This window comes from Staurois parvus, unplaced genomic scaffold, assembly GCF_062004578.1.
Source record: "Staurois parvus isolate SC_StPar_1 unplaced genomic scaffold, SC_StPar_1.0 ptg002258l, whole genome shotgun sequence".
Classification (NCBI taxonomy): Eukaryota; Metazoa; Chordata; class Amphibia; order Anura; family Ranidae; genus Staurois; species Staurois parvus.
In genome coordinates this window covers 259,448-284,700 of record NW_028320054.1, presented here as the reverse complement: position 1 = coordinate 284,700, position 25,253 = coordinate 259,448, and the positions used below count along the sequence as shown (strand labels likewise).

The window sequence follows — 25,253 nt, the reverse complement described above, 5'->3', positions numbered from 1 at the left end:
TGATTTTATTTGATATGTTTTATACCTAAAAACAAACAATATTTTCTGCTTTCTACATTTTATGTATTTTTCACTTATATGATAAAAAACAGTAGAGATTAAATACCACCAAAAGAAAGCTCTATATGTGTGAAAACATTATATAAATTGTTTTTAGGTACAGTGTTGCATGATCACGTCAGTTAAAGTAGGCAGTGTTGAATAGCAAAAAAAAGCCCTGGTCATGAAGGGGGTAAAACCATCCGGAGGTCAAGGGGTTAACTTATTTTCTCTTTTTTTGTGTAATTATGTATATATTTATAGTCTTATGTGTTTTATGTTTATTGCTTGCAAGAATTTTAGAAGAATCCTCCTTTCATTGGTATTCATTGCAAAGAATGTCCCTTACATTGGTGATCAGTGGGAAGAATGCCCATTACATTGGGGGTCAGTGGGAAGAATGCCCCTTACATTGGGGGTCAGTGGGAAGAATGTCCCTTACATTGGTGGTCAGTGGGAAGAATGTCCCTTACATTGGGGGTCAGTGGGAAGAATGTCCCTTACATTGGGGGTCAGTGGGAAGAATGTCCCTTACATTGGGGGTCAGTGGGAAGAATGTCCCTTACAATGGGGGTCAGTGGGAAGAATGTCCCTTACATTGGTGTCAGTGGAAAGAATGCTCCTTACATTGGGGGTCAGTGGGAAGAATGCTCCTTACATTGGTGGTCAGTGGGAGAAGGAGGAGGACACACTGAAGGAGCTCTCCCTGAGAACCAGCGTTTTCAAGCCTGGGCCTTTCCTGCTAGCTTGGCCCAGGAACCATGCCTGATCCAGGGGGAGGCCCTGGGAGGGATTCCCCTGATGAGACCGGGCCTAGTGAAGAGGAGGAGGTGGAGGACCTGACTGTGGGTCCCGGCCCTGGTGAGGATGTTGATGTCTTCAGGCAGAAGATTAATGATAGAATTGTGACTATTGGAAGAGCTGAGGAGAAACTCAATGTTTTAAAATCTGAACACAAATCCTTCAGAGCCAAATACTGCCAGGCCTGGAGCAAGAACAGATTGGGTATGAAGCAAGCGCTCCAGCACATGGAGGAGAAAGTAAAGAGACAATCTTTATTATTAGAAAAGCTGAAAACAAGAAGTGGAGCATTTAAAGAAAAATTTGAAAATGAGAGGAGATTTGCCAGCCAGACACCAGCGAGCTCTGTGGATCAGCAGCCTCAGGTAATGGATGACCCAGTTCCATCTACATCAGCGTCTCTCCCCCCATGTCAGGCTGTGGAATCACCAGTGGCAACCAGCCAGGGGGTTGAGGGTGAGTATGGAACCCTGAGGTTCATTCAGCACATGGAGTCTCCCCTGAGAGCAGACAAGTTTGCCTTCACTGATGACCCTGCAGAAGTCCCTGAGGATGGACAGAGAAGATACAGACTGGCAAAGCCAAGACTGGTGGAGAGATCCCAGTACACCAACATGGCTGCTTCCAGCATGTCTGCCCCACCTGCTGTGGTGACTACTGTGGATGAGGAGCTCTGCAAGCAGACTGCTGTGGAGGAATCCTCAGCCAACCTGGAGGAAAAATCCCTGGCAGAGAGGTCCCCAGACCATCAGGGGAATGTGGGTGAACCTGCACCAAGCACCCCACGGATGGAAATTGCTGCTGCTGTTCCTGCTGAGACCAGTAGTCCCTCTACAGGCAAGATGGCTGCCACCTGCAGAGAGACTGTTTCACCTGAGCTCCCAGGTGCTCCAGACCTGATTGATGCTGGTGGGGGAGGGGAGCAGCACACTGCACAACATGGAGAGCAAACAGCACACATGGATGTCTCACTTGTTGCTGAGTCTGAACATCGAATCCAGTCCTGGGCTGAGTCTCCTTTCTTGGAAGAAGAGATGACTGCTGGAGCTTCTATGGTTGCAGCAGTAAGTGCAGACATTGCTGTGAAGTCTATGACTGTTGAGACTGGTAAAGCAAAGGATGTGGTGGGTGGAGGTGAAGGGGTTAACATTGCTGATAAGACTAAAAATGACATTTCTCCCCCTGCTCAGCAGAGAGAGGATACACCATCCAATCCCGGATCTGTGCAATCGGTATCTGCTAGAGTTGCACCAGACGCTCCCAGACACACAAATATTTCTGCTGCTGGGAGGATTGGGGGGAGCTATGCTTCTGTTTTGGGGAGTCGCACCAAGGGGGGTGGGGGTAGTGTTGGGAATGCTAATGGTCACAATTTGGGGAGGTTTGGTGGTGGGATGGTTGGTGGGGTCAGGAGAAGGAATGTGGTGCAGTTGAAGTGGGAGGGGGAAGGAAACCCACCAGTAAGGGGGAGGGTGGCGGAGTTGATTATGGAGATGGGGTTTAAAGCCTGTGATGTGTTTGCATTGATCTGCCCAGTCGGCAGCTATGAATACGATTTGTCATTTGTAAAACCTGAAGGCCTGGACCTGTTTTGGGAGAGATATAGGAGGTGCAGGAGCCTTCAGCAGTGGAAAGGTTTGGTGGCAAAGGTTGTTTCCAGACAGCCTTTGATAAAATCAGTGACAATCCTGGTCCGGAATGAATCCATACCAGAGGTTGATTTGGTAGTTTGGCTACGCCGACATGGTGAGGTCCTCACCCCACTGCGGAAGGTCCTGGATGAGCATAGGATATGGACAGGGGCCTGGACGGTGTCAGTGCAATTGAGGGTGCTGGGCAATGTGGTTCAGCATCTTCCCTGCTCAGCCTTTCTGGGGAAAGATAGGCTGACCATTTTCTATCAAGGTCAGCCTAAAGTTTGTAACAAATGCGGAGAGAGAGGCCATTTTGCATCGTCCTGCACCATCAAGAAGTGCTCACTGTGCCAGGATTTTGGCCATTTGGCCAAAGAATGCACCGAGATTCGGTGTAATTTGTGCCAGCAGCTGGGTCATCCATACAGTCTGTGCCCAGAGGCACTACACAACCTGCCAGGACTGGAGGCTGAGCTGCAGAGGCTGGATAAAGAGGATGAGGCAGCTGATGCTAGGGAGGAAACTGTAGTTGTACCTCCTGTGTCTGTTGTGTCAGATTGTGTTTCCCCCAGTAATGTCACCCCTGAGTCTGTCCCTCCTGTCCCTAATCCTACAGTACGTAGATCCTCCAGACTGGCGGAAGCTGCTGGGGGGGGCGGGTTTAGCGGATCTTCCCTCTCGGCCTACTCCACCTCCGGTACCTGTCCCCCGTCAGCGCAAACGTGGTCAGGAGGTTGTGGGGGTGCCGGATGGGGGTGGAGCCGATGGGGCTCAGGGAGGGGTATCCATGTCCCATGTCTCACCTCCTGCTGGGGGGGATTCGGCTGATGAAGGGTGGGAGAGGGTGAAGGAGAAGAGGAAGAAGAAGAAGAGGAGGATGAGAAGAGCTGTCCTCTCTTCCTCAGAATCAGATCCAGGAGGGGTCCCTCTTGGCAATACTTTTTCAGTTTTGTCAGGTGATGAGATGGTATCTGATATATCCATTTCTCTATCATCTATGGATGAGGGGGAGTCACGTACTCTGAAGAGAGCTGTTTCGGGTGATGAGAGTGTGGTAGAGGTTAAGAAACGACTACCCCAATCATCCTGATGGCAGTTCCCACTCTGTTAAAGGTGGCGACCATTAATGTCTCCAGCATTAAATCTGCAAGAGCTCGTGATACGGCCTTATTTTTGCTCAGCGAGTTTGATGCTGAGATTTTATTTTTGCAAGAGACCTGGCTCAATACATTGGCCGATATCTATCTAGCAAAAAGGGAGTGGAGATGTGGTCCCTCCTTTTGGTCTCTTGCGGCTGAACCTTGCAGCGGAGTTGCGGTCCTTTTTAAAACCGATATGGTAACGTGCCGGCGGGTAATTGAGGTAGAAATGGGGAGATGCATTGTCTTAGACGTCTCTGTTAGGGGGCAGGACCTGCGCCTGATCAATATCTATGGACCCCAGTCAAAATGGGGCAGGAAATGCCTCCTCACAAAGATCAAGCCCTTCCTTTTTACATCCCAGCAGGTTGTCTTTGGAGGTGACTTTAACACCATAATTAGGCCTGAAGACAGGAGAGGCTCCATAGACAGGCTGGGTTATGATGGCCTTTTTCTCAGAGATTTTGTTAGACAGGCAGGCCTGGTAGATGTGCACATTAAGCACTGCCCTGGCAGCACGGGGTTCACATTTCAGAGAGGGAATAGTCAGAGCAGGATAGACAGGTTTTTTTTAAAGGAGAACTCTGCTTTCTCAGCTCCTGAGTTGAAGGCGGTGGAGTTCTCTGACCACTGTATGCTGTCTGTGACTCTGAATGCCTCGGACACTCCACCCAGGGAAAGGGGTGTCTGGAAACTGAATTCGGCTCTCCTGGAAGATGTAGAGGTAAGACAATCCTTTGAGGATTTTTTTCAGGCACAGGTTTCTATTCTGGACTTTTGCAGCAGTAAGTCAGAGTGGTGGGAGCTTGTGAAACAAAGGGCGATTGGACTTTTCAAGGCCATAAGTAAGAAGAAGCAGCTTGGTATGTATATTGCCTACCAGCATTTGCGGAGGAAGCTTGATCGTATTGTCTCGTATGGAGGAGATCCAGGGGAGATCTCTGAAGTGATGCTTCTTCTTAGGAAGTGTCAATACGACCGGCATGCCTCCTTGGTTCTGGAGAGGGATTATGGGAAATATCACTCGCCTGATCCTTACCAGAACTGTAAGCAAGGCATAGCAGTTAAGATGGTCATTGGCCTGAAAGACAGTACGGGTTCCCTGATAAAGTCCAGATCGGGGATCTTGGAGATCTTTGGGTCGTATTATGCAGACCTCCTGGGAAGAAAGGACCTTAGCCGGGACAGGATGGAAAGCTTTCTGGATTCTACTCCAGGATTGGGAAATGGTACATTGCTTTTGATGAATTTGACAGAACCAATTTCAGCGGATGAGGTAGTTCATGCTATAGACAAGCTGGCTACCAAAAAATCGCCTGGGCCAGATGGATTGACAGCTGAATTTTACAAGTGTTTTAAGTCCATTCTGGCTCCCTTTTTAGCGGAGGTTTTTAACAGCTGTCTAGAAGAGGGTTCGCTCCCTCCCTCCATGAGGCAATCCACTGTGATTCTTCTGTCAAAAGGTAAAGACCCCTCAATGATTGAGAACTGGCGCCCCATCAGTCTTCTCAATGTTGATAGAAAGATCTTGGCAAAGATTCTTTTTTGGCGCTTGTCGTCAGTAGCAGGCGATTTGTTGTCCAGCCATCAGCACTGTTCGGTCCAAGGTAGAAGTACCTTTTCAGCGGTTTTGGCTATCCGGGAGGCTTTGGAACGATGCAGGGCTGCTGGATGGAGAAAGTACTTGCTGGCATTGGATTAGGCAAAAGCTTTTGATCGAGTGAATAATGAATATCTGTGGTTGCTGCTTGGTAGATACGGCCTGCAGGGGAGGTTTATAGATTGGCTGAAGACATTATATAAAGGGGCTGAGAGCTTCCCACTTGTTAATGGTTGGGTTGGGCGGCCTTTTGAGGTCGGTTCTGGTGTGCGCCAGGGATGTCCTTTGAGCCCCCTGCTATATGCTTTCGCAATCGACCCCTTTGTAAGAAGGCTAGAGGGCGCATCGTTGTGCGGGGTGCCTCTGGGCATTGCTGGTGTGCCACCTTTGAAGGTCGTTGCCTATGCTGATGATGTGTCTGTTATTATCTCTGGGACTGAGGAGGCGCAGGAGGTGGTCTCTGTGATAGAGCAGTACACGGAGGCTTCTGGCTCTAAAGTCAACCATGAAAAGAGTGAAGTTTTCTGGATGGGTGAGGAGGGTGAAAGCTTCGAACTTCCGGATGCCTTCCCAGAGCCCCAGCAGGAAATTAAAATTTTGGGCATCAAATTTGGTCCTGGTGACTATGGTCATCGAAACTGGGAAAGCAGGTTGGTAGTTGCCAATGCCAAAGTAGCAAGCTGGAAGAGATGGAGGCTTTCCTTGAGAGAGAGGGTTGACTTGATCAAAACTTACCTGATCCCGATCCTTTTATATGTCAGCTTCGTCTGTATGTTGCCGGTATCTCTCTATGCAAGGGTCTACAGCTGTTTTTTCCAACTGTTATGGAGAAATAGGCTGAACCTGATCAAATGCAATGTAACTTACCTGTCCAGGCGGGCGGGTGGCCTAGGAATGGTCAACCCGATAGTTTTCTTTTCTTTGCTCTTTTTAAAGTACAATCTTAGTAATATGTTAGCAGAGACCCCGCCGGGATGGGTGGGTATTTTTCAGTCTTGGTTTAGGCCTTTTCTGCATTGCTGGGAAGATGAAAAGTCTGAGAGTCCGACATGGCAAGCTCCCGGCTTATGTTGCCCCGTGTCTGAAAATACTTCGGCAGTGGCAGGTGACAGTGGAGGATATCAGGTCCCTTCCCAGGAAGCTTCTGGGGGAGAGGATTTTGTCTTCTGCTTTCAGTGTGTCACTGGCCTTAAAGGATTGCCCAGGCTCCGTAATGAGGGAGGGATTGTGTTTAATTAACTTGGAGAGAATCCCTTTGAAGTTTAGGGATCAAGCCTGGCTCGCTTTCCATGGAAGGCTCTATGTGAGAGGGAACCTGAAGCACCGCCCTGTGGATGATCGGGATTGTCCTAGAGCAGAGTGTGTTGGTAAGGTGGAGTCTATGGACCATTTTCTGCTCCTGTGTCCCTTTAACATAGAGGTGTATAAAAGGGTGGGGAGGGTTCTGGGCATCCCCTTTCTCTATCGCATGAGTTATGCAGAGTGGGTGTACGGGGCATTCCCAGCTCACTGGGACTTTGATTTGGATACACTTTTTCTAGTTAGTATAGTTGTTCGTTACTTCACATGGAACGCACGGTGTCGGAGTACCCTGAGGAAGAAAGTCCTCCCTGTAGAGGTGGTGGTGCACGATATTCTGAGTGAGGTTGGGAAGATTTGGGGTCTTGAGAGGGTCAGAGAGCCTCGGGCGGTCTGGATAAGGGCGTGGAGGAATATCAGACCTGCCTTTGGTGAACTGTCCATCTCTGGGTAAGGGGGTCTTTCCTTATACTGTTCTTTTCACTCCCGTAGTTTTTGTTGATTGAGATCTTTTTTGAAGAAGGGCTGCATGCATAAGGGGGGCGGGGTGGTCTCTTGACCTCACAGGTTTGATGTCTGGTGTAGTGATGTGAGTGGTAGTACGATTTATTTCCCCAATTATGTCATGTTCATTTCTGAGACGTTTGCTTTTGTCTGACAGCAGATTTTGCTATATTTATTTTCGTTTTGCTGTAAATATATATAATTTTTTTATATTCTGTATAATATTTTATGTTTATTGATTGCGAGACTTTTAATAAAGAAAAATTGGGAAGAATGCTCCTTACATTGGGGGTCAGTGGGAAGAATGTCCCTTACATTGGGGGTCAGTGGGAAGAATGTCCCTTACATTGGGGGTCAGTGGGAAGAATGTCCCTTACATTGGGGATCAGTGGGAAGAATGCCCCTTACATTGGGGGTCAGTGGGAAGAATGTCCCTTACATTGGTGGTCATTGGGAAGAATGCTCCTTACATTGGGGGTCAGTGGGAAGAATGTCCCTTACATTGGTGGTCAGAGGGAAGAATGTCCCTTACATTGGTGGTCAGAGGGAAGAATGTCCCTTACATTGGTGGTCAGAGGGAAGAATGTCCCTTACATTGGTGATCAGAGGGAAGAATGCTCCTTTCATTGGGGGTCAGAGGGAAGAATGTCCCTTACATTGGTGGTCAGTGGGAAGAATGTCCCTTACATTGGTGGTCAGTGGGAAGAATGTCCCTTACATTGGTGGTCAGTGAGAAGAATGTCCCTTACATTGGTGGTCAGTGAGAAGAATGCTCCTTACATTGGGGGTCAGTGGGAAGAATGTCCCTTACATTGAGGATCAGTGGAAAGAATGTCCCTTACATTGAGGATCAGTGGAAAGAATGTCTCTTTATTTTGTGGTCACTGGGAAGGATTCTTTTTATATTTTTTTTGATTGGGAAGAATGCTCCTAATATTAGTAGCCACCGTTACAGAAAGCTAAAAAGATCTGCCAAGGAGTGTTGGAACTCAAATTATCCAGGCACCATCATATTTCAGGTCACTCAGGTACAGCTCATGGAACCCCTAATAACCTCTAGAGAAACCCCACATTTCCAGAAAACCCTGGTAGATAATGGCTGCTATAGCTGATCATCAAGTCTCTATAGCAGCTTGGTGCACAAACTTGCATTGTGACATGAAATCAAACATCTCGCTGCCTCAAACCTATGAGTGATGACTGTTCTACCCAATAGTTTCCAATTGCCATGTCTGCCGGTGTACTCACCTCCAATATCAGTCTCAATACTCTCAGTTGCAACCCCAGCTGCAGATGTTGTGAATCCTTGGAGGGTGATGGTGTAGTTGGTTCCATACTGGAGGGGGATTTTATATTCAGTCACATTGGGTGGAAACTGGAGAGATTCATCCACAGCAAAGGACACATTGTAATCCCTCCAGGCTGAGATATTCATCTGCAAGGAATCATTTCATGGGTTATATCTTATGTGACTCATTTTAGGACCATGTAACAAAGAGAATAAATAACTAAATGGTTCTTTAGTAAGGTGAAAAGAAATCTGAAATGATGTAATGCCAATTATTACATTGATTTATTTTTTTTTATTGTTACATGATGATAGCACTTAATATAGGGTGCACAACTGACATAGGATTTCCCGAGCTTCATGGGTTACCTAAATGGAGAGCACTGCACTAGCTGTCTTACTTTAGATGCTCTAAATAAAATCTCAGAAGGGCCCCTTTAGTTTTAGAGAAAGCAACTGAGCTCCCTAAATGGCAGCATTTTTCATCGGGAGGTAAGGGAATACTGGAAACGTGAAATGCAGCCAAAAGTTCCACCTGCTGATTGGATATGAAAATATATATAAAATTTATTTGAATCAAATGAATATATTTTTATAATGTTATTTTGTAATCCTGATTACAATAGTAAACTATGTAGAAAGCATCGTAGATTGCCTCTCTATGGAATCTAAAACACTTTAATGACCGATACCATACAGCAGTATGAACAGCACTGCCTGGCAGTTACCCACTTCAGAACTGCATTATACCTGAATGACGGCTACAGCGCGGTTCTCCAGTTCCGGGAGGGCGTCATATGACATCCTCCCAGAACGCGCCCCCTACCGGAGCGCACCTGGCGCTGTCAGTGATCGCTGTGTCCAAAAGACGCACCTGATCACATGACATGGTAAAAGGTCAATCACAGCTTCGTTTTACCATGTGATCAGCTGTGTCCAATGACACAGCTGATCACAAAGTAAATACAGTTGCTGGTTATTGGCTGTACTTTCCTCATGCTGTCACAGCTAACCAGCAAGTGTCACACAAGACATCTGCACCTGGCATGGATGGCAATCCAAGGGCGGTTGCCTCTCAGGACATTTATGCATGCCAGGAACCTGAGCATATGCAGGCACTGCCCCTTCTGCATCATCCACGAGGAAACGGCTCAGCACGTTTTCTGGGAGTGCTCTTTTGCTCAGGACCTGTTGAGGGCCCTGGAACCTGAACTCCGGGACTTTGTGCCACAGACAGCCATCACACACTTTGGGGTGTTGAACAGACTTTTCTGTGGAACTTTTACTCTGGAGGACATTGACGGCGCCTGGCGGGTGCTGTGTTGCTTTAAGGACGCTTTATTGTGCGCCAGGAAGCGCCTCATCCACCAGCGGGAGAGGATGTCCATTGAGGACTGCCACAGACTGATCCTCAGTCTGCTCAGGGACTATACCTTGATGGACTTTAAGGAGGAAGAGGACGTCTGAAGATCTCCCCTTCCCCCTACTCCCCCTTGCATGTCTTTGTCCCTTCAATAAAGCTTCGGGCCTGTGACCCCTTTTTTTTCCCCTTACCCCCACATACCCGATGCTTATTGTAAATTGTACCAACCATATCTTGCATGAGTTTGTAATCGTAGGAAATGTTTTCTAACCATGCTATGGTCTCGGGGTAAGCGGCGTTATGCATGACGTGTTGGTCTGGGGATTCGTCCGCCATGCACATCACGTCAGGCATCATACCGCTGAGTGAATGTATTTATTGAATGTATTTATCGTATGCCTGGAACTATATTGCAATGTGGTGCGCTGCGTCGTAGTATAGGGTGAGATGTACCCCGATTACGAATATCGTGTTTTTTTATACTTCTGTAATAAAGTATATTTTAAAAAAAAAAACAAGACATCTGCACTGATTATCAGTGTCCTGATTAAAAGTGCAGCCCCAAAAGTGCCCCAGTGCTGCCCATCAGTGCCCAGCAGTGCTGCCCATCAGTGACCCACAGTGCCACCCATCAGTGCCCATCAGTGTCCTACATGAGTGCCCATCAGTGCTGTAACGGAACCGACCTAGAGTGCGCTTGAGTACTTCCATTAGAGTACCGCTACCCCATCCGAACACCAACAACAGACACCACAGCTGACCATACAAGACTAGATGACACCAGTCTTGAAGTAAACCATAGGTAGACTACTTTATCTGAACACAGATACAAGATTTATACACTCAGGGGACAATCCCCCTTCCCTGCATAATCACTCAGGGCGGGGCAATCTACCTTTAGTAACAAGAGACACACACAGGTATTCAAACTTCACAGCAGCAGACAGTCTCATCAGGAGGGAGGACTGCTGGAGACACCCCCCCCCCCACTAAGCTAATACACAAACACATATATCCCATAATAGTTTGCTCCCAAACAATAGAACAATGGGATGCAGCCACATAACACATCAAACAATCAACATCCCCCACCCCACCTATCTCCCAGACATGTCTACACAGTCTGAGACAAAGCCCCCCCCCCCCAATATTAGGACAGATCACCCTGTACCCCTAACAGGCACAGGGGGATTTACAAATAAGAGGGATATGGGGAGCTGAGACAGGGGTCTCCCCACCTCTCCAAAGTGAGCTATGTTCCATGAGCCCCCCCACCCAGAGTGACTCCCGTCACAAGTGGTGAAAAGGCTGCAACCACTTAGATCAGCTCAGATGTCACCAGCACAACGATGGCCAACCTCAGAATGTCATTATTTCTTATTGGGTTTCCATGGCTGCTCCCAGAGGGATTTAGGAGGGCAGGCTGTGGACGATTGTTGGAGGATTCTCACCAATGGTGTATAAACAGCTGGCTGGTGGGAGTTGCTGCATTTTGAGTCTCCCTTAAGCTCTGCATAGCCAGGCAACAGATTTTTTTCCACCCTTGTACACTCAGAGTCATTAAACAGTGCTTGAGTTTGGTTTTGTTGTTTTTATTAAGAGGTTAACAACTTGAATGGGGTCTAATGGTATATGGGATGCCCAAGGAACTGAAGAACTTTTGAGGACAACTTTTGAGCAACTATGTACAAGAATGTAGAGGGAAACAGTCTCTTCTTTAAGAGCACTAAAGGCTCTCTGGTGTACCTCCTCAGAACCCAGATGATTCCTCCTCTTCTTGCCTGAGGGTATCCCTGAGAAAGGGGGGCCCAAGAGTTGCCAATTGAACAATATCAGATGAGAAGCTAGTTGGGTATTACACCTGACTGCCCTCTCCTTTTATCTGACCCAGAAGATGTAGGATTACTCACTCCATCCTTTCCTGTTAGCTTAGTGGGTTGGTGGCTGCCTTCAGGCCTTATGCTGGGCTGGCTCCTTCCCTCTTGCACAGGCTGTCCTCCCTTGGAGATGATGAGGCAAAGGAGATCCTCCTTTCCAGCATCCATCCTTTAGGTAGGCTCCCCTCCTTGTGGCCCCCTCACAGGCTCTACACTCCAGCTTTCCTCGATCCATCTTCCACCTGACACTGCACACTGCTCCCCAGGCTCTATCACATTTAAGGGTTACCTTGGTCACCATGCCCAGCCTCCTGCTAGGGGATTGAGCAAGATCCCTCAAACATGCAGATCTGAGCCTCCTCCCCTCCTCCATTCCTCTTCCAGAAAATTATCTAAGTTTCTGAAAAGGTGGGAGGGCTCCAGAAGCTCTGACCTGTATATCCTCCCTAGCCTATCCTGAGAGAAACTCCTGTCTCACTCACAGGCTGACTCATCCCAGGCTCTATCTAAAAAACCTAGCTAACCAAACCTGGAGGGTGTTACACACAATTCAATGCAAGGCAAGTCTATTGAGGGAGAAAAAAAAAGCTTTTTAATATTTTAGCCCATAAAAGGACCCAAACAGGAAAATTATGTGATGTCAAGAGAAATAATCTACAAAAAGCAAATCAACTTAACATGCATGAAAATGTATATAAATGCATGTCAACATGCATAAAAATGTGAATCAATGGAAGGCAACACACGTCTATTTTCAAGCATTTTTACGCATTTTAAGTAAATTTTGACCTAAATACCACTTTATTAAAGGTCGTTCTGTTTTACAAATCCCTTAACGCTTTTGTAGAAAATCTGTTCTTTAGAGCTCAGTAGTTCAAGCTGAAGTCAACACGCAAGTGAATGTCACCCAAAACCCCCCATGACCTTCTGCTCTCATTACTTTTGCTTTCCTCCAATGGGGACTTTGAAGACAACAAAAATTGTATAATATGACTGAAAATTAAATTTGCCTTCATTTTATATACATCATTAGATTAAAATCAACAAAAATAGACCAATAATATCATAGGCTGAAACATGATCCAGAACATTACACAATGGTTAACCCTGCTTACAACCTCCTGCTCTCCAGTTCCCTCATTACCTCCTGTCCCATGCTCACCTCCAGAACTTCCCCAGATCCTCTCCCATCCTCTGGAAGTCCCTACACAAAGCTGTCCTGCTATCCTCTACTCTTTCCACCTCTTTGGAGATCCATGAAAACTCCTCTCTTCAGGGAAGCCTGTAGGTGGTGTTCCCCTTAAAGTACATGTGAACCCTTACCTTGCAAAACAACCCATTTAGTTTAAAATGATAATGGAAGACACATAATTTGTGTATAGATATAAAAAAGTACAAATATATTTTTTATAAGTGATCACATGACCTCTGTTCCCAACTGCATAAGGCACTTGGAGGGGTGGGGGTGGAGACAGCAAGGGGGTGTGTTATAACAAGTAGAGAAACAGCAGTACCCTGATCTTCCCAGTGAAGAGCTGTGCAGGGAGGTGTGTCAGTGCAGGTCTTGGCCATTGGAGGGCAGGCAGGCTGAGCTCCCAGCACAGTCAGAAAATGAACTACATAGGGATGAAAATGCTCTCTCAGTTTGAAATAAAAAAAAGCAAGGGAACTGGCAGGATCACCAGGGATTTCACACAAAGGGAGCAATGCAAAGAGAACAGGATACTTCTTAACACAAGTACATGTTATAACAGACAGATATATGGAATATGAGATGTTATTATTATTACTATTATTATGTTGTTGGAGTAACAAACACTTTAAGGGTTGATCCTCCTCAGGGGCGGACTGACCATTTGGAAATTCAGGCACTGCTCGAGGGCCCGGGGTCAGTAGGGGGCCCCATAAGATGCCCCTGGTACCTTTTTCATAGGCTTTTTTGAGTGTGGGCAAGGACACAGGGGCCCCATGATCCCCTATTGCCCGGGGGGCCTCATGAGTTGTCAGTCCGCCCCTGATAAGGTAGGTGGAGTTTAAACTAAGGGGCTTTTTTGTTGGGAGATAAAGAGAGAAAATGTTGTGTTCCATGGTTTGTGCTGTTACTATCAAGGGGAGGGTAATCTCCTATTCTCTGGAGCTCACAAGAGGGAGGATGGTACATAGACTCTGTACACTTGTTCACCCCTCTGAAAGATCTGCATAGTCTATGGCAGTGGTTCCCAGATTCCAGCCCAAGGGCTGGAAGTGGCCCTTCACTTGTCTTTATCCAACCGTTGGGGCTGACACCAGTGATGGGGCACTATTCTTCCCACTGATACTAACGATGGGGCATTGGTTACATCCACTGACGCCAGGATATTTTATACTTCCATTGGGCAAAGTCTAGCCCCGCTAAAGTCTGAAGGACAGCAAACTGGCCCTTAGTAAAGTCTGGAGACCCCTGGTCTATGGGAGAGATTACAGCCAGGCATGGAGAGGATAGGTATGCCCCTCCAAACTGAAAGCTACGTTATTCTTCATTATGCTCAAGCCAATATTTGGCCTTTGCTAATGCCAATTTTTGGTTGCACGGTTGAAAAGTTATTTCAGTAAAAGAATTTGTGTCAACAAGAAGCCTCTGTTTGATAATATATCAGCCAATGCCTGAGATATGAAGTGAGAGATGTGGTGAAAACCTGGCCATCCGGGTCCTGGAAGCTTGCATGTAGACCAGGTGTGTGATTATTCCTGAGGAAGTGGGAGTTACTATGTAAGTACCAGGATGATGGAAAGACTGGACCTCCAGATGTCATCTGTGCACGGGACAGCATTGGTTTAGACTGATCAACTTGTGACACCCTGCAACCTGTATGTTAAGGCTTGTGCCCGGTGGTCTGTGAAGGCCACATAGAACTGTGCCAGGCACCAGCCATCTTACAGGCCTATCCTGCCTCCACCATCAACGAATCCCTCGCAGTTATTACCTTTTGTACCACTTGCCCTTCCCTTTTAAACTGTAAGTTCCAATGAGCAGGACCCTCCAGATCCTCTTCTATCAGATTGTAATGTAAATGTACTGTCTCCATTTATCTTGGAAAGCACTGCCAACATTTTGGTGCCAAAAAAATCCTACATAATAATATTAATAATAGTATGTCAGAGCAGTGACTCCTCCCCCTCCCTCTAAACAACTCCACCAGAGGTTTCATTCCGGGGCAGATGGGCTGCTTTACTGAAGGCTAATAGGCAGTTCACCTTGCAAGGTAATGTAGAGAAAATTCACTTTGCGAAAGAACACCCAATCGTGCAAAAAAGATTAAAAAACAGGATTTTTCAAGTCAAAAAACAAACAAAAAATTCCAGCTTCCTTAGCAGCCAGCCCGCCTCAAATGGAATTGTCCTTGTCTAACAGTTTACATTTGCGTGAGCTGTAGAGGCCACATCATGGCACTCCAGTGTACTGCCGTCCTACGTCTATGACTTGAGAGCCTCCATAGTAGGAGCACATATATAATAATGGATGGATTAAGGCCAGGTGAGCATGGAGGGAGCCCACCCTTCCTTAAAGTTACAGAAACGCACTGGAAACCCAGCAAACAGCACAATGGCAGCAAAGGTGTCCAATGTGCCACATTCACCAACTATACACACAAATGGCAACCACCCCAACCTATAACTGACATTTACAGCAAGGAGTATCTGGAAGGAAAAAAACAAATAAAAATTCCCAGCTCACTTACCAGCCAGTCTGCAGTAAACCAAATTGTCCTATCTAGCAGTTCACGTTAACAACAAGGGGGTTAGTTTGCACACCTTTGCAAATACAGGCATAAGCTGCAGAGGCCACGTCATGGCACCGCAATGTACTGCAGTCCTAACTCTATAATTTGATGGAAGCTAGCTGAGCTTCACCTCATTCACTAAGCGAAGGGGAAATTCCCTTACAAAGTGAACAATCTATTCCCCTTTAGTAAAGTAACCCCATTGTGTCTGAAAGGAAACAACCAGTTCTGTGGTCTCTTGTTAGTTAACTCACAGTGCTCTGGGAATCTGGTGTCATAGATACACCCTGTATGACATTTCTTTTTGTAAATTACCATGAAAAATGATATTACCACGAGAAAAAAAAAAAACCTTAAACATATTTTCTAAAATGCATTCCCTTTAAAAAGTCAAATAAAATTGACTCGCAACCCTTCCCTTTATATAAGGAAATTAGTCTGCAACATGTAACCAATAACTGACCAATATGGAATTAAAAATAAATCATGTAGGATTATTTTACCTGGAATCCGGTAATCTCCCCCCATTCCTCAGACAGTCTCCATCTAATTGTGTTATCTTCCATCGATGGAACATTCACTATATCAGGCTGACCAGGAACTGGATGGAAAATAAAATGTTACAGAATCTAATCAAGGAAATCTGTCCATACACACACAGAGGTCAGAGCGTCCAATCCCCCTGAAATGAGCTGCAAAACTAGAATATACAGATATTAACCGCCTCCCACCTGCCATATAGTAATATGACGGATGCAAGGTGGTTCTTTCCTTCTGGGAGGACGTCATATGACATCCTCCCATTCTAACCGCACATGCGAGGCTCCCGGTGCGCGGCGATCGGCGGTGCGCTGTGTTTCTCAGACACAGCGGATCACCGATCGACGGAAACAGCCGAAGATGTCGGCTCGGTCATGTGATTAGCTATGTCCAATCACAGCTGATCACATGTAAACAGGAAAATGCCGGGTATTGGCATTTTTCTCCCCACGAGCTGTCACGCTGACAGAGGAGAGGAGAGCCGGTAATCGACATTCCTCAGGGGGGACATCTACACTGATCATAAGAGCACTGATGATCAGTGTGCCCTGATGATCTGTGTAGCCCCAGCAGTGCCACCTGTCAGTGTCCATCAGTGCCAGCTGTCAGTGCTCATCCATGCCACCTGACAGTGCCCATCAGTGCCACATCAACGCCACATATCAGTGCCCATCTGAGCTGCCTTTCAGTGTCACCCATTAGTTCCAGTCAGTGCCACCTATCAATGCTAGTCAGTGCCACCTATCAGTGCCAGTCAGTGCCGCCTATCAGTGTCCATCAGTGCTGCCTATCAGTGCCATATGAGTGCTGCCTTTCAGTGCCCATCAGTGATGCCTGTCAATGCCATTAATGCCACCTACCAGTGCCTCCTCATCAGTGCCCATCACTGCAGCCTCATTAGCACACATCAGTGAAGGAGAAAATCACATATTTACAAAATTTTATAACAAAAACTAAGAAAAAACATTTTTGTTTTTCAAAATTTTCAGTGGTACTTGGTTTGTTTAAGAAAAAATAAAAAACACCGAGGAGATTAAATACCACCAAAAGAAAGCTCTGTCAAAAACAAATTATAAAAATTTCATATGGGTACAGTGCTGCATGACCACGCAATTGTCATTCAAAGTGCAACAGCGCTGAAAGCTGGAAATTGGGCTGGGCAGGAAGGGGGTATAAGTACCCTGTAGGCGAGGGGTTAAACAGAGAACAATACACATCTGCTTCTGGTTTATGCTTTGTATCCAAAAAGCTTTATTGTAACTTGCAGAAACCTACAAAGCCAAACTGAAGCACATTGCTCACCACCAGACTCCACTCCTACTCCTATTCCACCAGACCCCGCTCCTATTCCACCAGACCCCTCTCCTATTCCTTCTATTCCACCAGACCCCACTCCTATTCCTTCTATTCCACCAGACCCCGCTCCTATTCCTTCAATTCCACCAGACCCCGCTCCTATTCCTTCAATTCCACCAGACCCCACTCCTATTCCTTCAATTCCACCAGACCCAACTCCTATTCCTTCTATACCACCAGACTCCGCTCCTATTCCTTCTATTACACCAGATCCCGCTCCTATTCCTTCTATTCCACCAGACCCCGCTCCTATTCCTCCTATTCCACCAGACCCCAATCCTATTTCTTCTATTCCACCAGACCCCGCATCTATTCCTTCTATTCCACCAGACCCTGCTCCTATTCCTCCTATTCCACCAGACCCCGCTCCTATTCCTCCTATTCCACCAGACCCTGCTCCTATTCTTCCTATTCCACCAGACCCCAATCCTATTCCTCCTATTCCACCAGACCCCAATCCTATTCCTTCTATTCCACCAGACCCCACATCTATTCCTTCTTTTTCACCAGACCCCACTCCTATCCCTTCTATTCCACCAGACCGCATTCCTATCCCTTCTATTCCACCAGACCCCACTCCTATACCTTCTATTCCACCAGACCCCGCTCCTATTCCTTCTATTCCACCAGACCCCGCTCCTATTCCTTCTATTCCACCAGACCCCACTCCTATTCCTTCTATTCCGCCAGACCCCAATCCTATTCCTTCTATTCCACCAGACCCCAATCCTATTCATCCTATTCCACCAGCCTCACATCTATCTATTCCTTCTATTCCATAAGACCCCGCTCCTATTCCATCGGACCCTGCTCCTATTTTTTTCTTCCACTATATCCCACTCCTATTCCTTCTATTCCACCAGATCCCTCTTCTGTTCCACAATACCCCACTCCTATTAATTCTATTCCACCAAATCCTGTTTCCATTTCTTCTATTCCACCAGACCCCGCTCCTATTCCTGCTATTCCTCCTGACCCCACTCCTATTCCTTCTATTCCACCAGACCCCCTCCTATTCCTTCTATTCCACCAGACCCCGCTCCTATTCCTTCTATTACACCAGACCCCGCTCCTATTCCTTCTATTCCACCAGACCCCCTCCTATTCCTTCTACCACTGTCATGTATACCAACCCAGAATCTAAAGATGTCATGTTCCATTTCATAGGTCTCATCTATAAAGATTCTGTAGTTCCCCATAGTCACCAACCAGAGCCAGGCTACCATTTTCTAAGAGAATCGGATTGGTGGGTGTGAGGACGTGACAGCAGTTTTTAATACCAATTTTCATTAGTTTGTATATACAGTATAAAGACAAATGCAAGGGCTGCCATTCCTGATCTCTCCTTATGAAATACCAGTTACCTGGTTGTCAGGTTGGCTTCAGTGGACTCACATTGAGTATTTAACCAATATCAGAACATCTTACATGAATGCTTTTTCCTACCCAGCGATTTTAGAAAATAAATCCAGAGACAGCCGAGGCAATTAGTATTTTCAGACAGAAATTGCAGCTTCTTTATTTCCCTTAGTACAGGTTTCCCTTAAGACACATGATATGTAGCCCCCTTGTCCTAAGCAGGGTCTACAAGGTCAAGATAGTTTTTGGCTGGGCTGTAGTTAGCTTAGAGTGATTGTATAGTTTTTCACCTGGTTTTTCCCTAAGCTTAAGTTGGCTTGTGATTTCTCACTGTCGCCGGTAGCTGTCACTAGTATCACTGGTCATAGCATGAGATTTTGAAAACAAAACTAAGTTATGAATATTTGTATTTCTTTAAGACAGTCTGGTAGGATGTTGTTAGCACCGGTGCATGTTGGAGGAGGATATAAATATTTAGGCCAGACCATGTGCTCACTCTCTTTCCCTGGACTGAGGCCCAGGGAGGTGCTACTGGATGACGCTCTGCTGTTGGGCTCAATAGCCAATAGCCTGGTTTAGGGCCTAACGTGTGCTGAAATAGTCTTGAAGCTGTCCTGCCTGGTCTGGAGGAAATTATTCCAAAGAAGAAACCCAGGGTAGGCCCCTTGCAGGAGAGAACCAGGAAAAAGGCAGGTTTCTCAGAAGGGCCTGGTGACTCCCTTGGAGGACACACTGAAATTTGGGAACGTGCTTACAGTCTTGTCGGTTTGGTTTAAAGGTTCTGACACTGAAGATGGACATTGCTCTAAATCTGGAAAGTCTGAAAATGATCTGCTACAGTATGTGGACCCCTAACCCTCCCCTCTGGACCTAATATCCTTTCTCGGTTCCCCCATTTTAGCCATGGACCCAACCGTTTGGTGAAATGCTATCCCACCTCTGAAGGTGCCATCTTGGTTTTGGGGTGTCAGAGGGGTGCTACAGATAAATGACAGGCTACGTACTATGACCAGTGTTGGCTGATACCTGAACAGACAATACTTGTTTAGGAACAGACCATTCTCTCACCTGACTCCTCCGTCCAGAAAACTTTGTCCACCAGATTGCGTTCTTCCTGCTCTGTATAAGGTTTGATGCGTATATTATACCTAGTGGATGGCCGTAGATTGGTGAATGTCCCACCTTTATCATATAAATACTGACATGATCTATGATCAAAATAATTTGGACTATGACAGCATTCCACAGTAAATCTCCAGGTCTGGGGACATTGAGGAGTGCAAGAGATCCGGTAGCTGATACTGGTCGCGGTGACCCTCCAATCCATCATTGTGACTCCTGATAAAGACAACATGGAGACATTAAACTCTCAGAGATGACTTATAATATAGAGAAGATATCCGCTCCCCATTATACCAGCAGGATTTATCAATACTGTATTTTGCAGGCCATTCATAAAACTGAACCTGTGGAAGTTAAAGGAGTTCTCCCCAGTTAACACAGCAGAGAGCTATGTGATTGGAGGAGAGCCCACTAAAGTCAAATCACAGGATTCTCATTATGACTTTTTTTTTTACAATCCCATTCATTTTTAGATCTCCCAAAGCCTCCGGCTATGCACATTTATAAACCACACTGCTGTTCTTCATAAATGTACGGAACTTTTAACAAAAACATCATGGCTGTAGTACAACCACACCGGCTTCTAAATGGACCTCGGAGTCTTGTCATTAGTGATGGCCTGTTCGGTTTGCGGTTGAAAATTCAAACCTAATGAAAGTTCGACCACGAACTCAATGCAAGTCTATGGGACTCGAACTTATAAAAGTGCCCATTTTGAAGGCTTATATGCAAGGTATTGCCCATAAACGTGGTATGAGGACTTGAGTACTGCCCTGAGGGACATGAATCAGTGAAAAAAAATGTACTGTTTTTAATGGGGCAGTTATTTTTCATTGCGTAAAAGTAAAAAAAAAAAAATGAAAAATTCCTTTAAATTAAAGTTGCACATCTGTACAATGTACAGAACCTGCTGCAGCAGGGCTGATTTTTTTTTTAAAAAAATGACATTTTTATTTTCTAAAAATAACAGCGTTGGGTCCCCCCCAATCTGTACCAGACCCTTTAGGTCTGATAGGAAGGTTAGGAGGGACCCCAAAGTAGTTGTTTTTTCTTTTACGTGTGTGAGGTCCACTGTTAAAGCCATACCAGGCCTTTCAGGCCTGGTAGAATTTTTAAGGGGAACTCCACCCCCAAAAAATGGGTGACAAAAGCGTAGCAGACCCTTGATCCGAGCACAAGCCTGATAGACCAGGAAAGGGGGAGGGAATGAGCGAGCGTCCCCCCTCCTGAACTGTACCAGACCACATGCCCTCTACATGGAGGGTGTTTTGGGATAGGGGGGCTCCCTCCCAGAGCACCTTGTCCCTATGTTGATGGGGACAAGGCCCTCTTTCCTACAACCCCGCTTTGGGGGTCTTCGCGGGGGGAACTTATCGGAATCTGGAAGCCACCTTTAAAAAGGGGGCCCCCTGATCTAAAAAAAATTGTTCCATCGTTGTAATCCACAGTGTGAAAATCACAGCATCCACAACAACGCCAACGCTGAAATAAAAAAAAAAAAAAAAAAAACTATGCCCACTGACCCATCCACACCTGCCGAGCACTCGCCGCTATCTGATATTTGCGGGTCAGATGTAAACAATTGGGTGGAGCTAGCGGTGACATCTCTGCTAGCTACACTCAATTGTGCTGTGATTGGCCAAAGAAATTGCACATGACCTGTGGTCAAGTGCATTGCTTTGGCCGACCACAATGCACTGTCAGAGCACAGTGCAGTGTGGGGCGTGGCAAAGGAACAGTCCGCTAACAACATCATATAAATTGTCAAACAGGGGCAATACAAGCCCCAGAGCATGGCTTGTTGTGATCTTAGTATCAGTAGCACACCAGAAATATTGCACAGACACACAGCACATCATGTAGAGTGGGCTTTGTTAGAGTAAGACGCCAGAAAAACTTAATTGGTTAGCAATTGGATAGTATGTACTTGTTATATATTTACAGAGGGACATCTGCCAGACCTGATTTAGGATAAGCAAATCACAATGCCTTTTCTTCTTATGACGTATAACTAAGCAAATATAAAAATCTGATACAGATGTCATGAAGCCTTTTTGCTATTCCACTACTCCAAAGGGAGCGAGCAGGCAGAGTACATGTAAAAAATGAACAGCTGAACAGTTCCATCAGTTCCATGCTGCCATCAGTCACCTAGTGGGCTGAGAACTATATATACCACTCAAGCCCAATTTACTGGACCATGTGTCTGTGGTCATGTGAACTTTACTACTGACCATGTGATCTAGTGACATGGAAAACTTGCCCTCCTTGTGCAGGTGAAGGAGAAAGTGATGGCAGCTGGGAACCTGCCTTTGCAGTACAGCACAGGCCATAAATTCCTGAAATGGTGCAGTATCCCCTGGCTAGAAAGACTTGGAAAGCAGTAACTGTCCAAACTGGTATTTAGGCGCTGGGCATGAGGGATGTATTTTTTTTTTGCACTCCAGCAGCTGGGGCTCAATGCTTAAGCTGGGGGACAGACTGCAGCCCTGACCCAATGCTGATGCTCTGCTTGACCAGAGGAGCCATATGGTAGACCTCTAAAATCCATTGATATACTGTCATCCATTTTGCCAAAGGCTGCTGAGAGAAAATCGTGTATAATGGGGACAGAGGGGGAAAGAGACGTACTGAAAGAAGGAAGTAGAGGAGTGTGGCTGTAAAGAGAACCATAGATACATAAGTGCTGCCTTACATAACCAGAATACAATCACAATCTCAATAAATCAATATTTTGACACCATCGATAGTCCATAAAATTAGTGCAAACTGTGCAGACCCTTAATAGTGCCTGTGCCTGTTCTTATTAAAGTGCCAATTTGTAAACTGTGCTCCCTGTCAGTGCACTAATTCTATGGACTATTGATGGTGGAGGTGGGATCTCAATGAGGAAAGATTTATCAGTTTGCTGGGGGTGGGGAAAAGCCAATGGAGGGGAGATCTCAACAGGGAAAGACATCTCTTTGTTGGGGTTGGGATCACTTGGAAAAAGCCTATGTGTGTGCTGGGGGTGGGATCTCACTTGAAAAAGCCAATTTGTGTTTTGGAGGTGGGATTTCACTGGTGAAAAGCTAATCTGTGTGCTGGAGGTGGGATCTCACTGGTGAAAAGCCCTATCTGTGTGCTGTTGTGAGATTTCAGTGGAGAAAATCCAATGTGTCTGCTGGAGGTGAGATCTCACTGGGGAAAGACTTTTCTGTGTGCAGGGGGTGGGATCTCAATGGGGAAAAGCCAATGTGTGGGCTGGAAATGGGATCTCAATGAGTAAATAAAGTGTGTGCTGGAACTGAGATCTCACTTGGGAAAGACCATTGTGTGTGCTGGAGGTAGGATCTCACTGGGGAAAGATTTGTCTGTTTGCAGGAGGTAGGATCTCCCAGCGGAAAAGCCAGTGTGTGTTGGAGGTGGGATCTCAAACAGGAAAGGCTTATTTTTTTGTTGAGGGTGGAATCTCACTTGGAAAAAGCCAATTTGTGTACTGGAGGTGGGATCTTACTTGGAAAAAGTCAGTTTGTGTACTGGAGGTGGGCTCTCAATGGGGAAACCCAATCTGTTTGCTGAAGGTGGGTTCTCACTGTGGAAAGACTTATCAGTTTTCAGGGGGTGGGATATCACTTGGAAAAAGCCAATGGGTGTGCTGGAGTTGGGATTTCACTGGCAAAAATCCAATGTGTTTACTGGAGGTGGGATTTCACTTGGAAAAATCCAATTTGTGTACTGGAGGTGAGTTCTCACTTGGAAAAGCCAAATTGTGTACTGGAGTTGGGATCTCACTTGGAAAAGCCAATTTGTGTACTGGAGGTGGGATCTCACTGGTGAGAAGCCAATGTATTTGCTGGTGGTGGGATTTCACTGGGGAAAGACTTATTTGTGTGCTGGAATGGGATCTCACTAGGGAAAAGCCAGTGTATTTACTGGAGATGGAATATCACTGGGAAAAGCCCTGCGTGCTGGTTGTTATATCGCACTGGAGAAAAAACAATGTGTCTGCCAGAGGTGGGATTTTACTGGGGAAGGACTGTTCTGTCTGCTGGAGGTGGGATCTCACTGGTGAAAAGCCAATGTGTTTGCTGGGGGTGGGATCTCACTTGGGAAGGACTGTTCTGTGTGCTGGAGGTGGGATCTCACTGGGGAAAAGCCAATGTGTTTCCTGGAGGTGGGATTTCACTGGGGAAAGACCAATGTGTGTGCTGGGGTTGGGATTTCACCAGGGAAAGACTTATTTGTGCGCTTGGGTGGGATTTCATTGGAGAAAGATCAATGTGTGTGCTAGAGGGTGGGATCTCACTGGGATAGTGCAATGTAGATCACAAGCTTAATAATGGCATGTAATGCCAAGCTGCGGTTTCTAAAGCAAAGTACCCTCTTGTATTAAAAGAGGTATAGACTCCAGAGAGAGAGATATCACCCCCCGGTACAAATCATTAGTGAGACCTCATCTGGAATATGCAGTTCAGTTTTTGGCACCAATTCACAAAAAGAACATTATGGAACTGGAGAAAGTACAGAGAAGGGAAACCAAACTGATCAGAGGCATGGAGGAGATCAGCTATGAGGAAAGATTAGAGGAACTGAAATTATTCTCTTGAGAAGAAGAGATTAAGGGGGGATATGATCTCCATGTATAATACATAAGGGGGGATATGATCTCCATGTATAATACATAAGGGGGGATATGATCTCCATGTATAATACATAAGGGGGGATATGATCTCCATGTATAATACATAAGGGGGGATATGATCTCCATGTATAATACATAAGGGGGATATGATCTCCATGTATAATACATAAGGGGGATATGATCTCCATGTATAATACATAAGGGGGGATATGATCTCCATGTATAATACGTAAGGGGGGGATATGATCTCCATTAATGATACATAAGGGAGGATATGATCACCACGTATAATACATAAGGGGGGATATGATCTCCATGTATAATACATAAGGGGGGATATGATCTCCATGTATAATACATAAGGGGGGATATGATCTCCATGTATAATACATAAGGGGGGATATGATCTCCATGTATAATACATAAGGGGGGATATGATCTCCATGTATAATACATAAGGGGGGATATGATCTCCATGTATAATACATAAGGGGGGATATGATCTCCATGTATAATACATAAGGGGGGATATGATCACCATGTATAATACATAAGGGGGGATATGATCTCCATGTATAATACATAAGGGGGGATATGATCTCCGTGTATAATACATAAGGGGGGGTATGATCTCCATGTATAATACATAAGGGGGGATATGATCTCAATGTATAATACATAAGGGGGGATATGATCTCCATGTATAATACATAAGGAGGATATGATCACCATGTATAATACATAAGGGGGGATATGATCTCCATGTATAATACATAAGGAGGATATGATCACCATGTATAATACATAAGGGGGGATATGATCACCATGTATAATACATAAGGGGGGATATGATCTCCATGTATAATACATAAGGGGGGATATGATCTCCATGTATAATACATAAGGGGGGTATGATCTCCATGTATAATACATAAGGGGGGGTATGA

At 45.8% G+C, this 25,253-nt stretch overlaps 1 protein-coding gene across 1 annotated transcript in view; it reads right to left on the bottom strand.

Moving 5' to 3' along the window:
• LOC149431446 (uncharacterized) overlaps positions 1-25,253 on the bottom strand; it is an 86,994-nt gene that overhangs the window by 43,809 nt on the left and 17,932 nt on the right. Inside the window, exons 5-7 of the mRNA XM_089665595.1 lie at positions 19,629-19,898; positions 15,809-15,906; positions 8,265-8,451 (exon numbers count right to left, since the gene is read on the bottom strand). Of these exons, the coding sequence (XP_089521721.1) occupies positions 8,265-8,451; positions 15,809-15,906; positions 19,629-19,898 (555 nt within the window). The remainder of the gene's footprint in view (positions 1-8,264; positions 8,452-15,808; positions 15,907-19,628; positions 19,899-25,253) is intronic.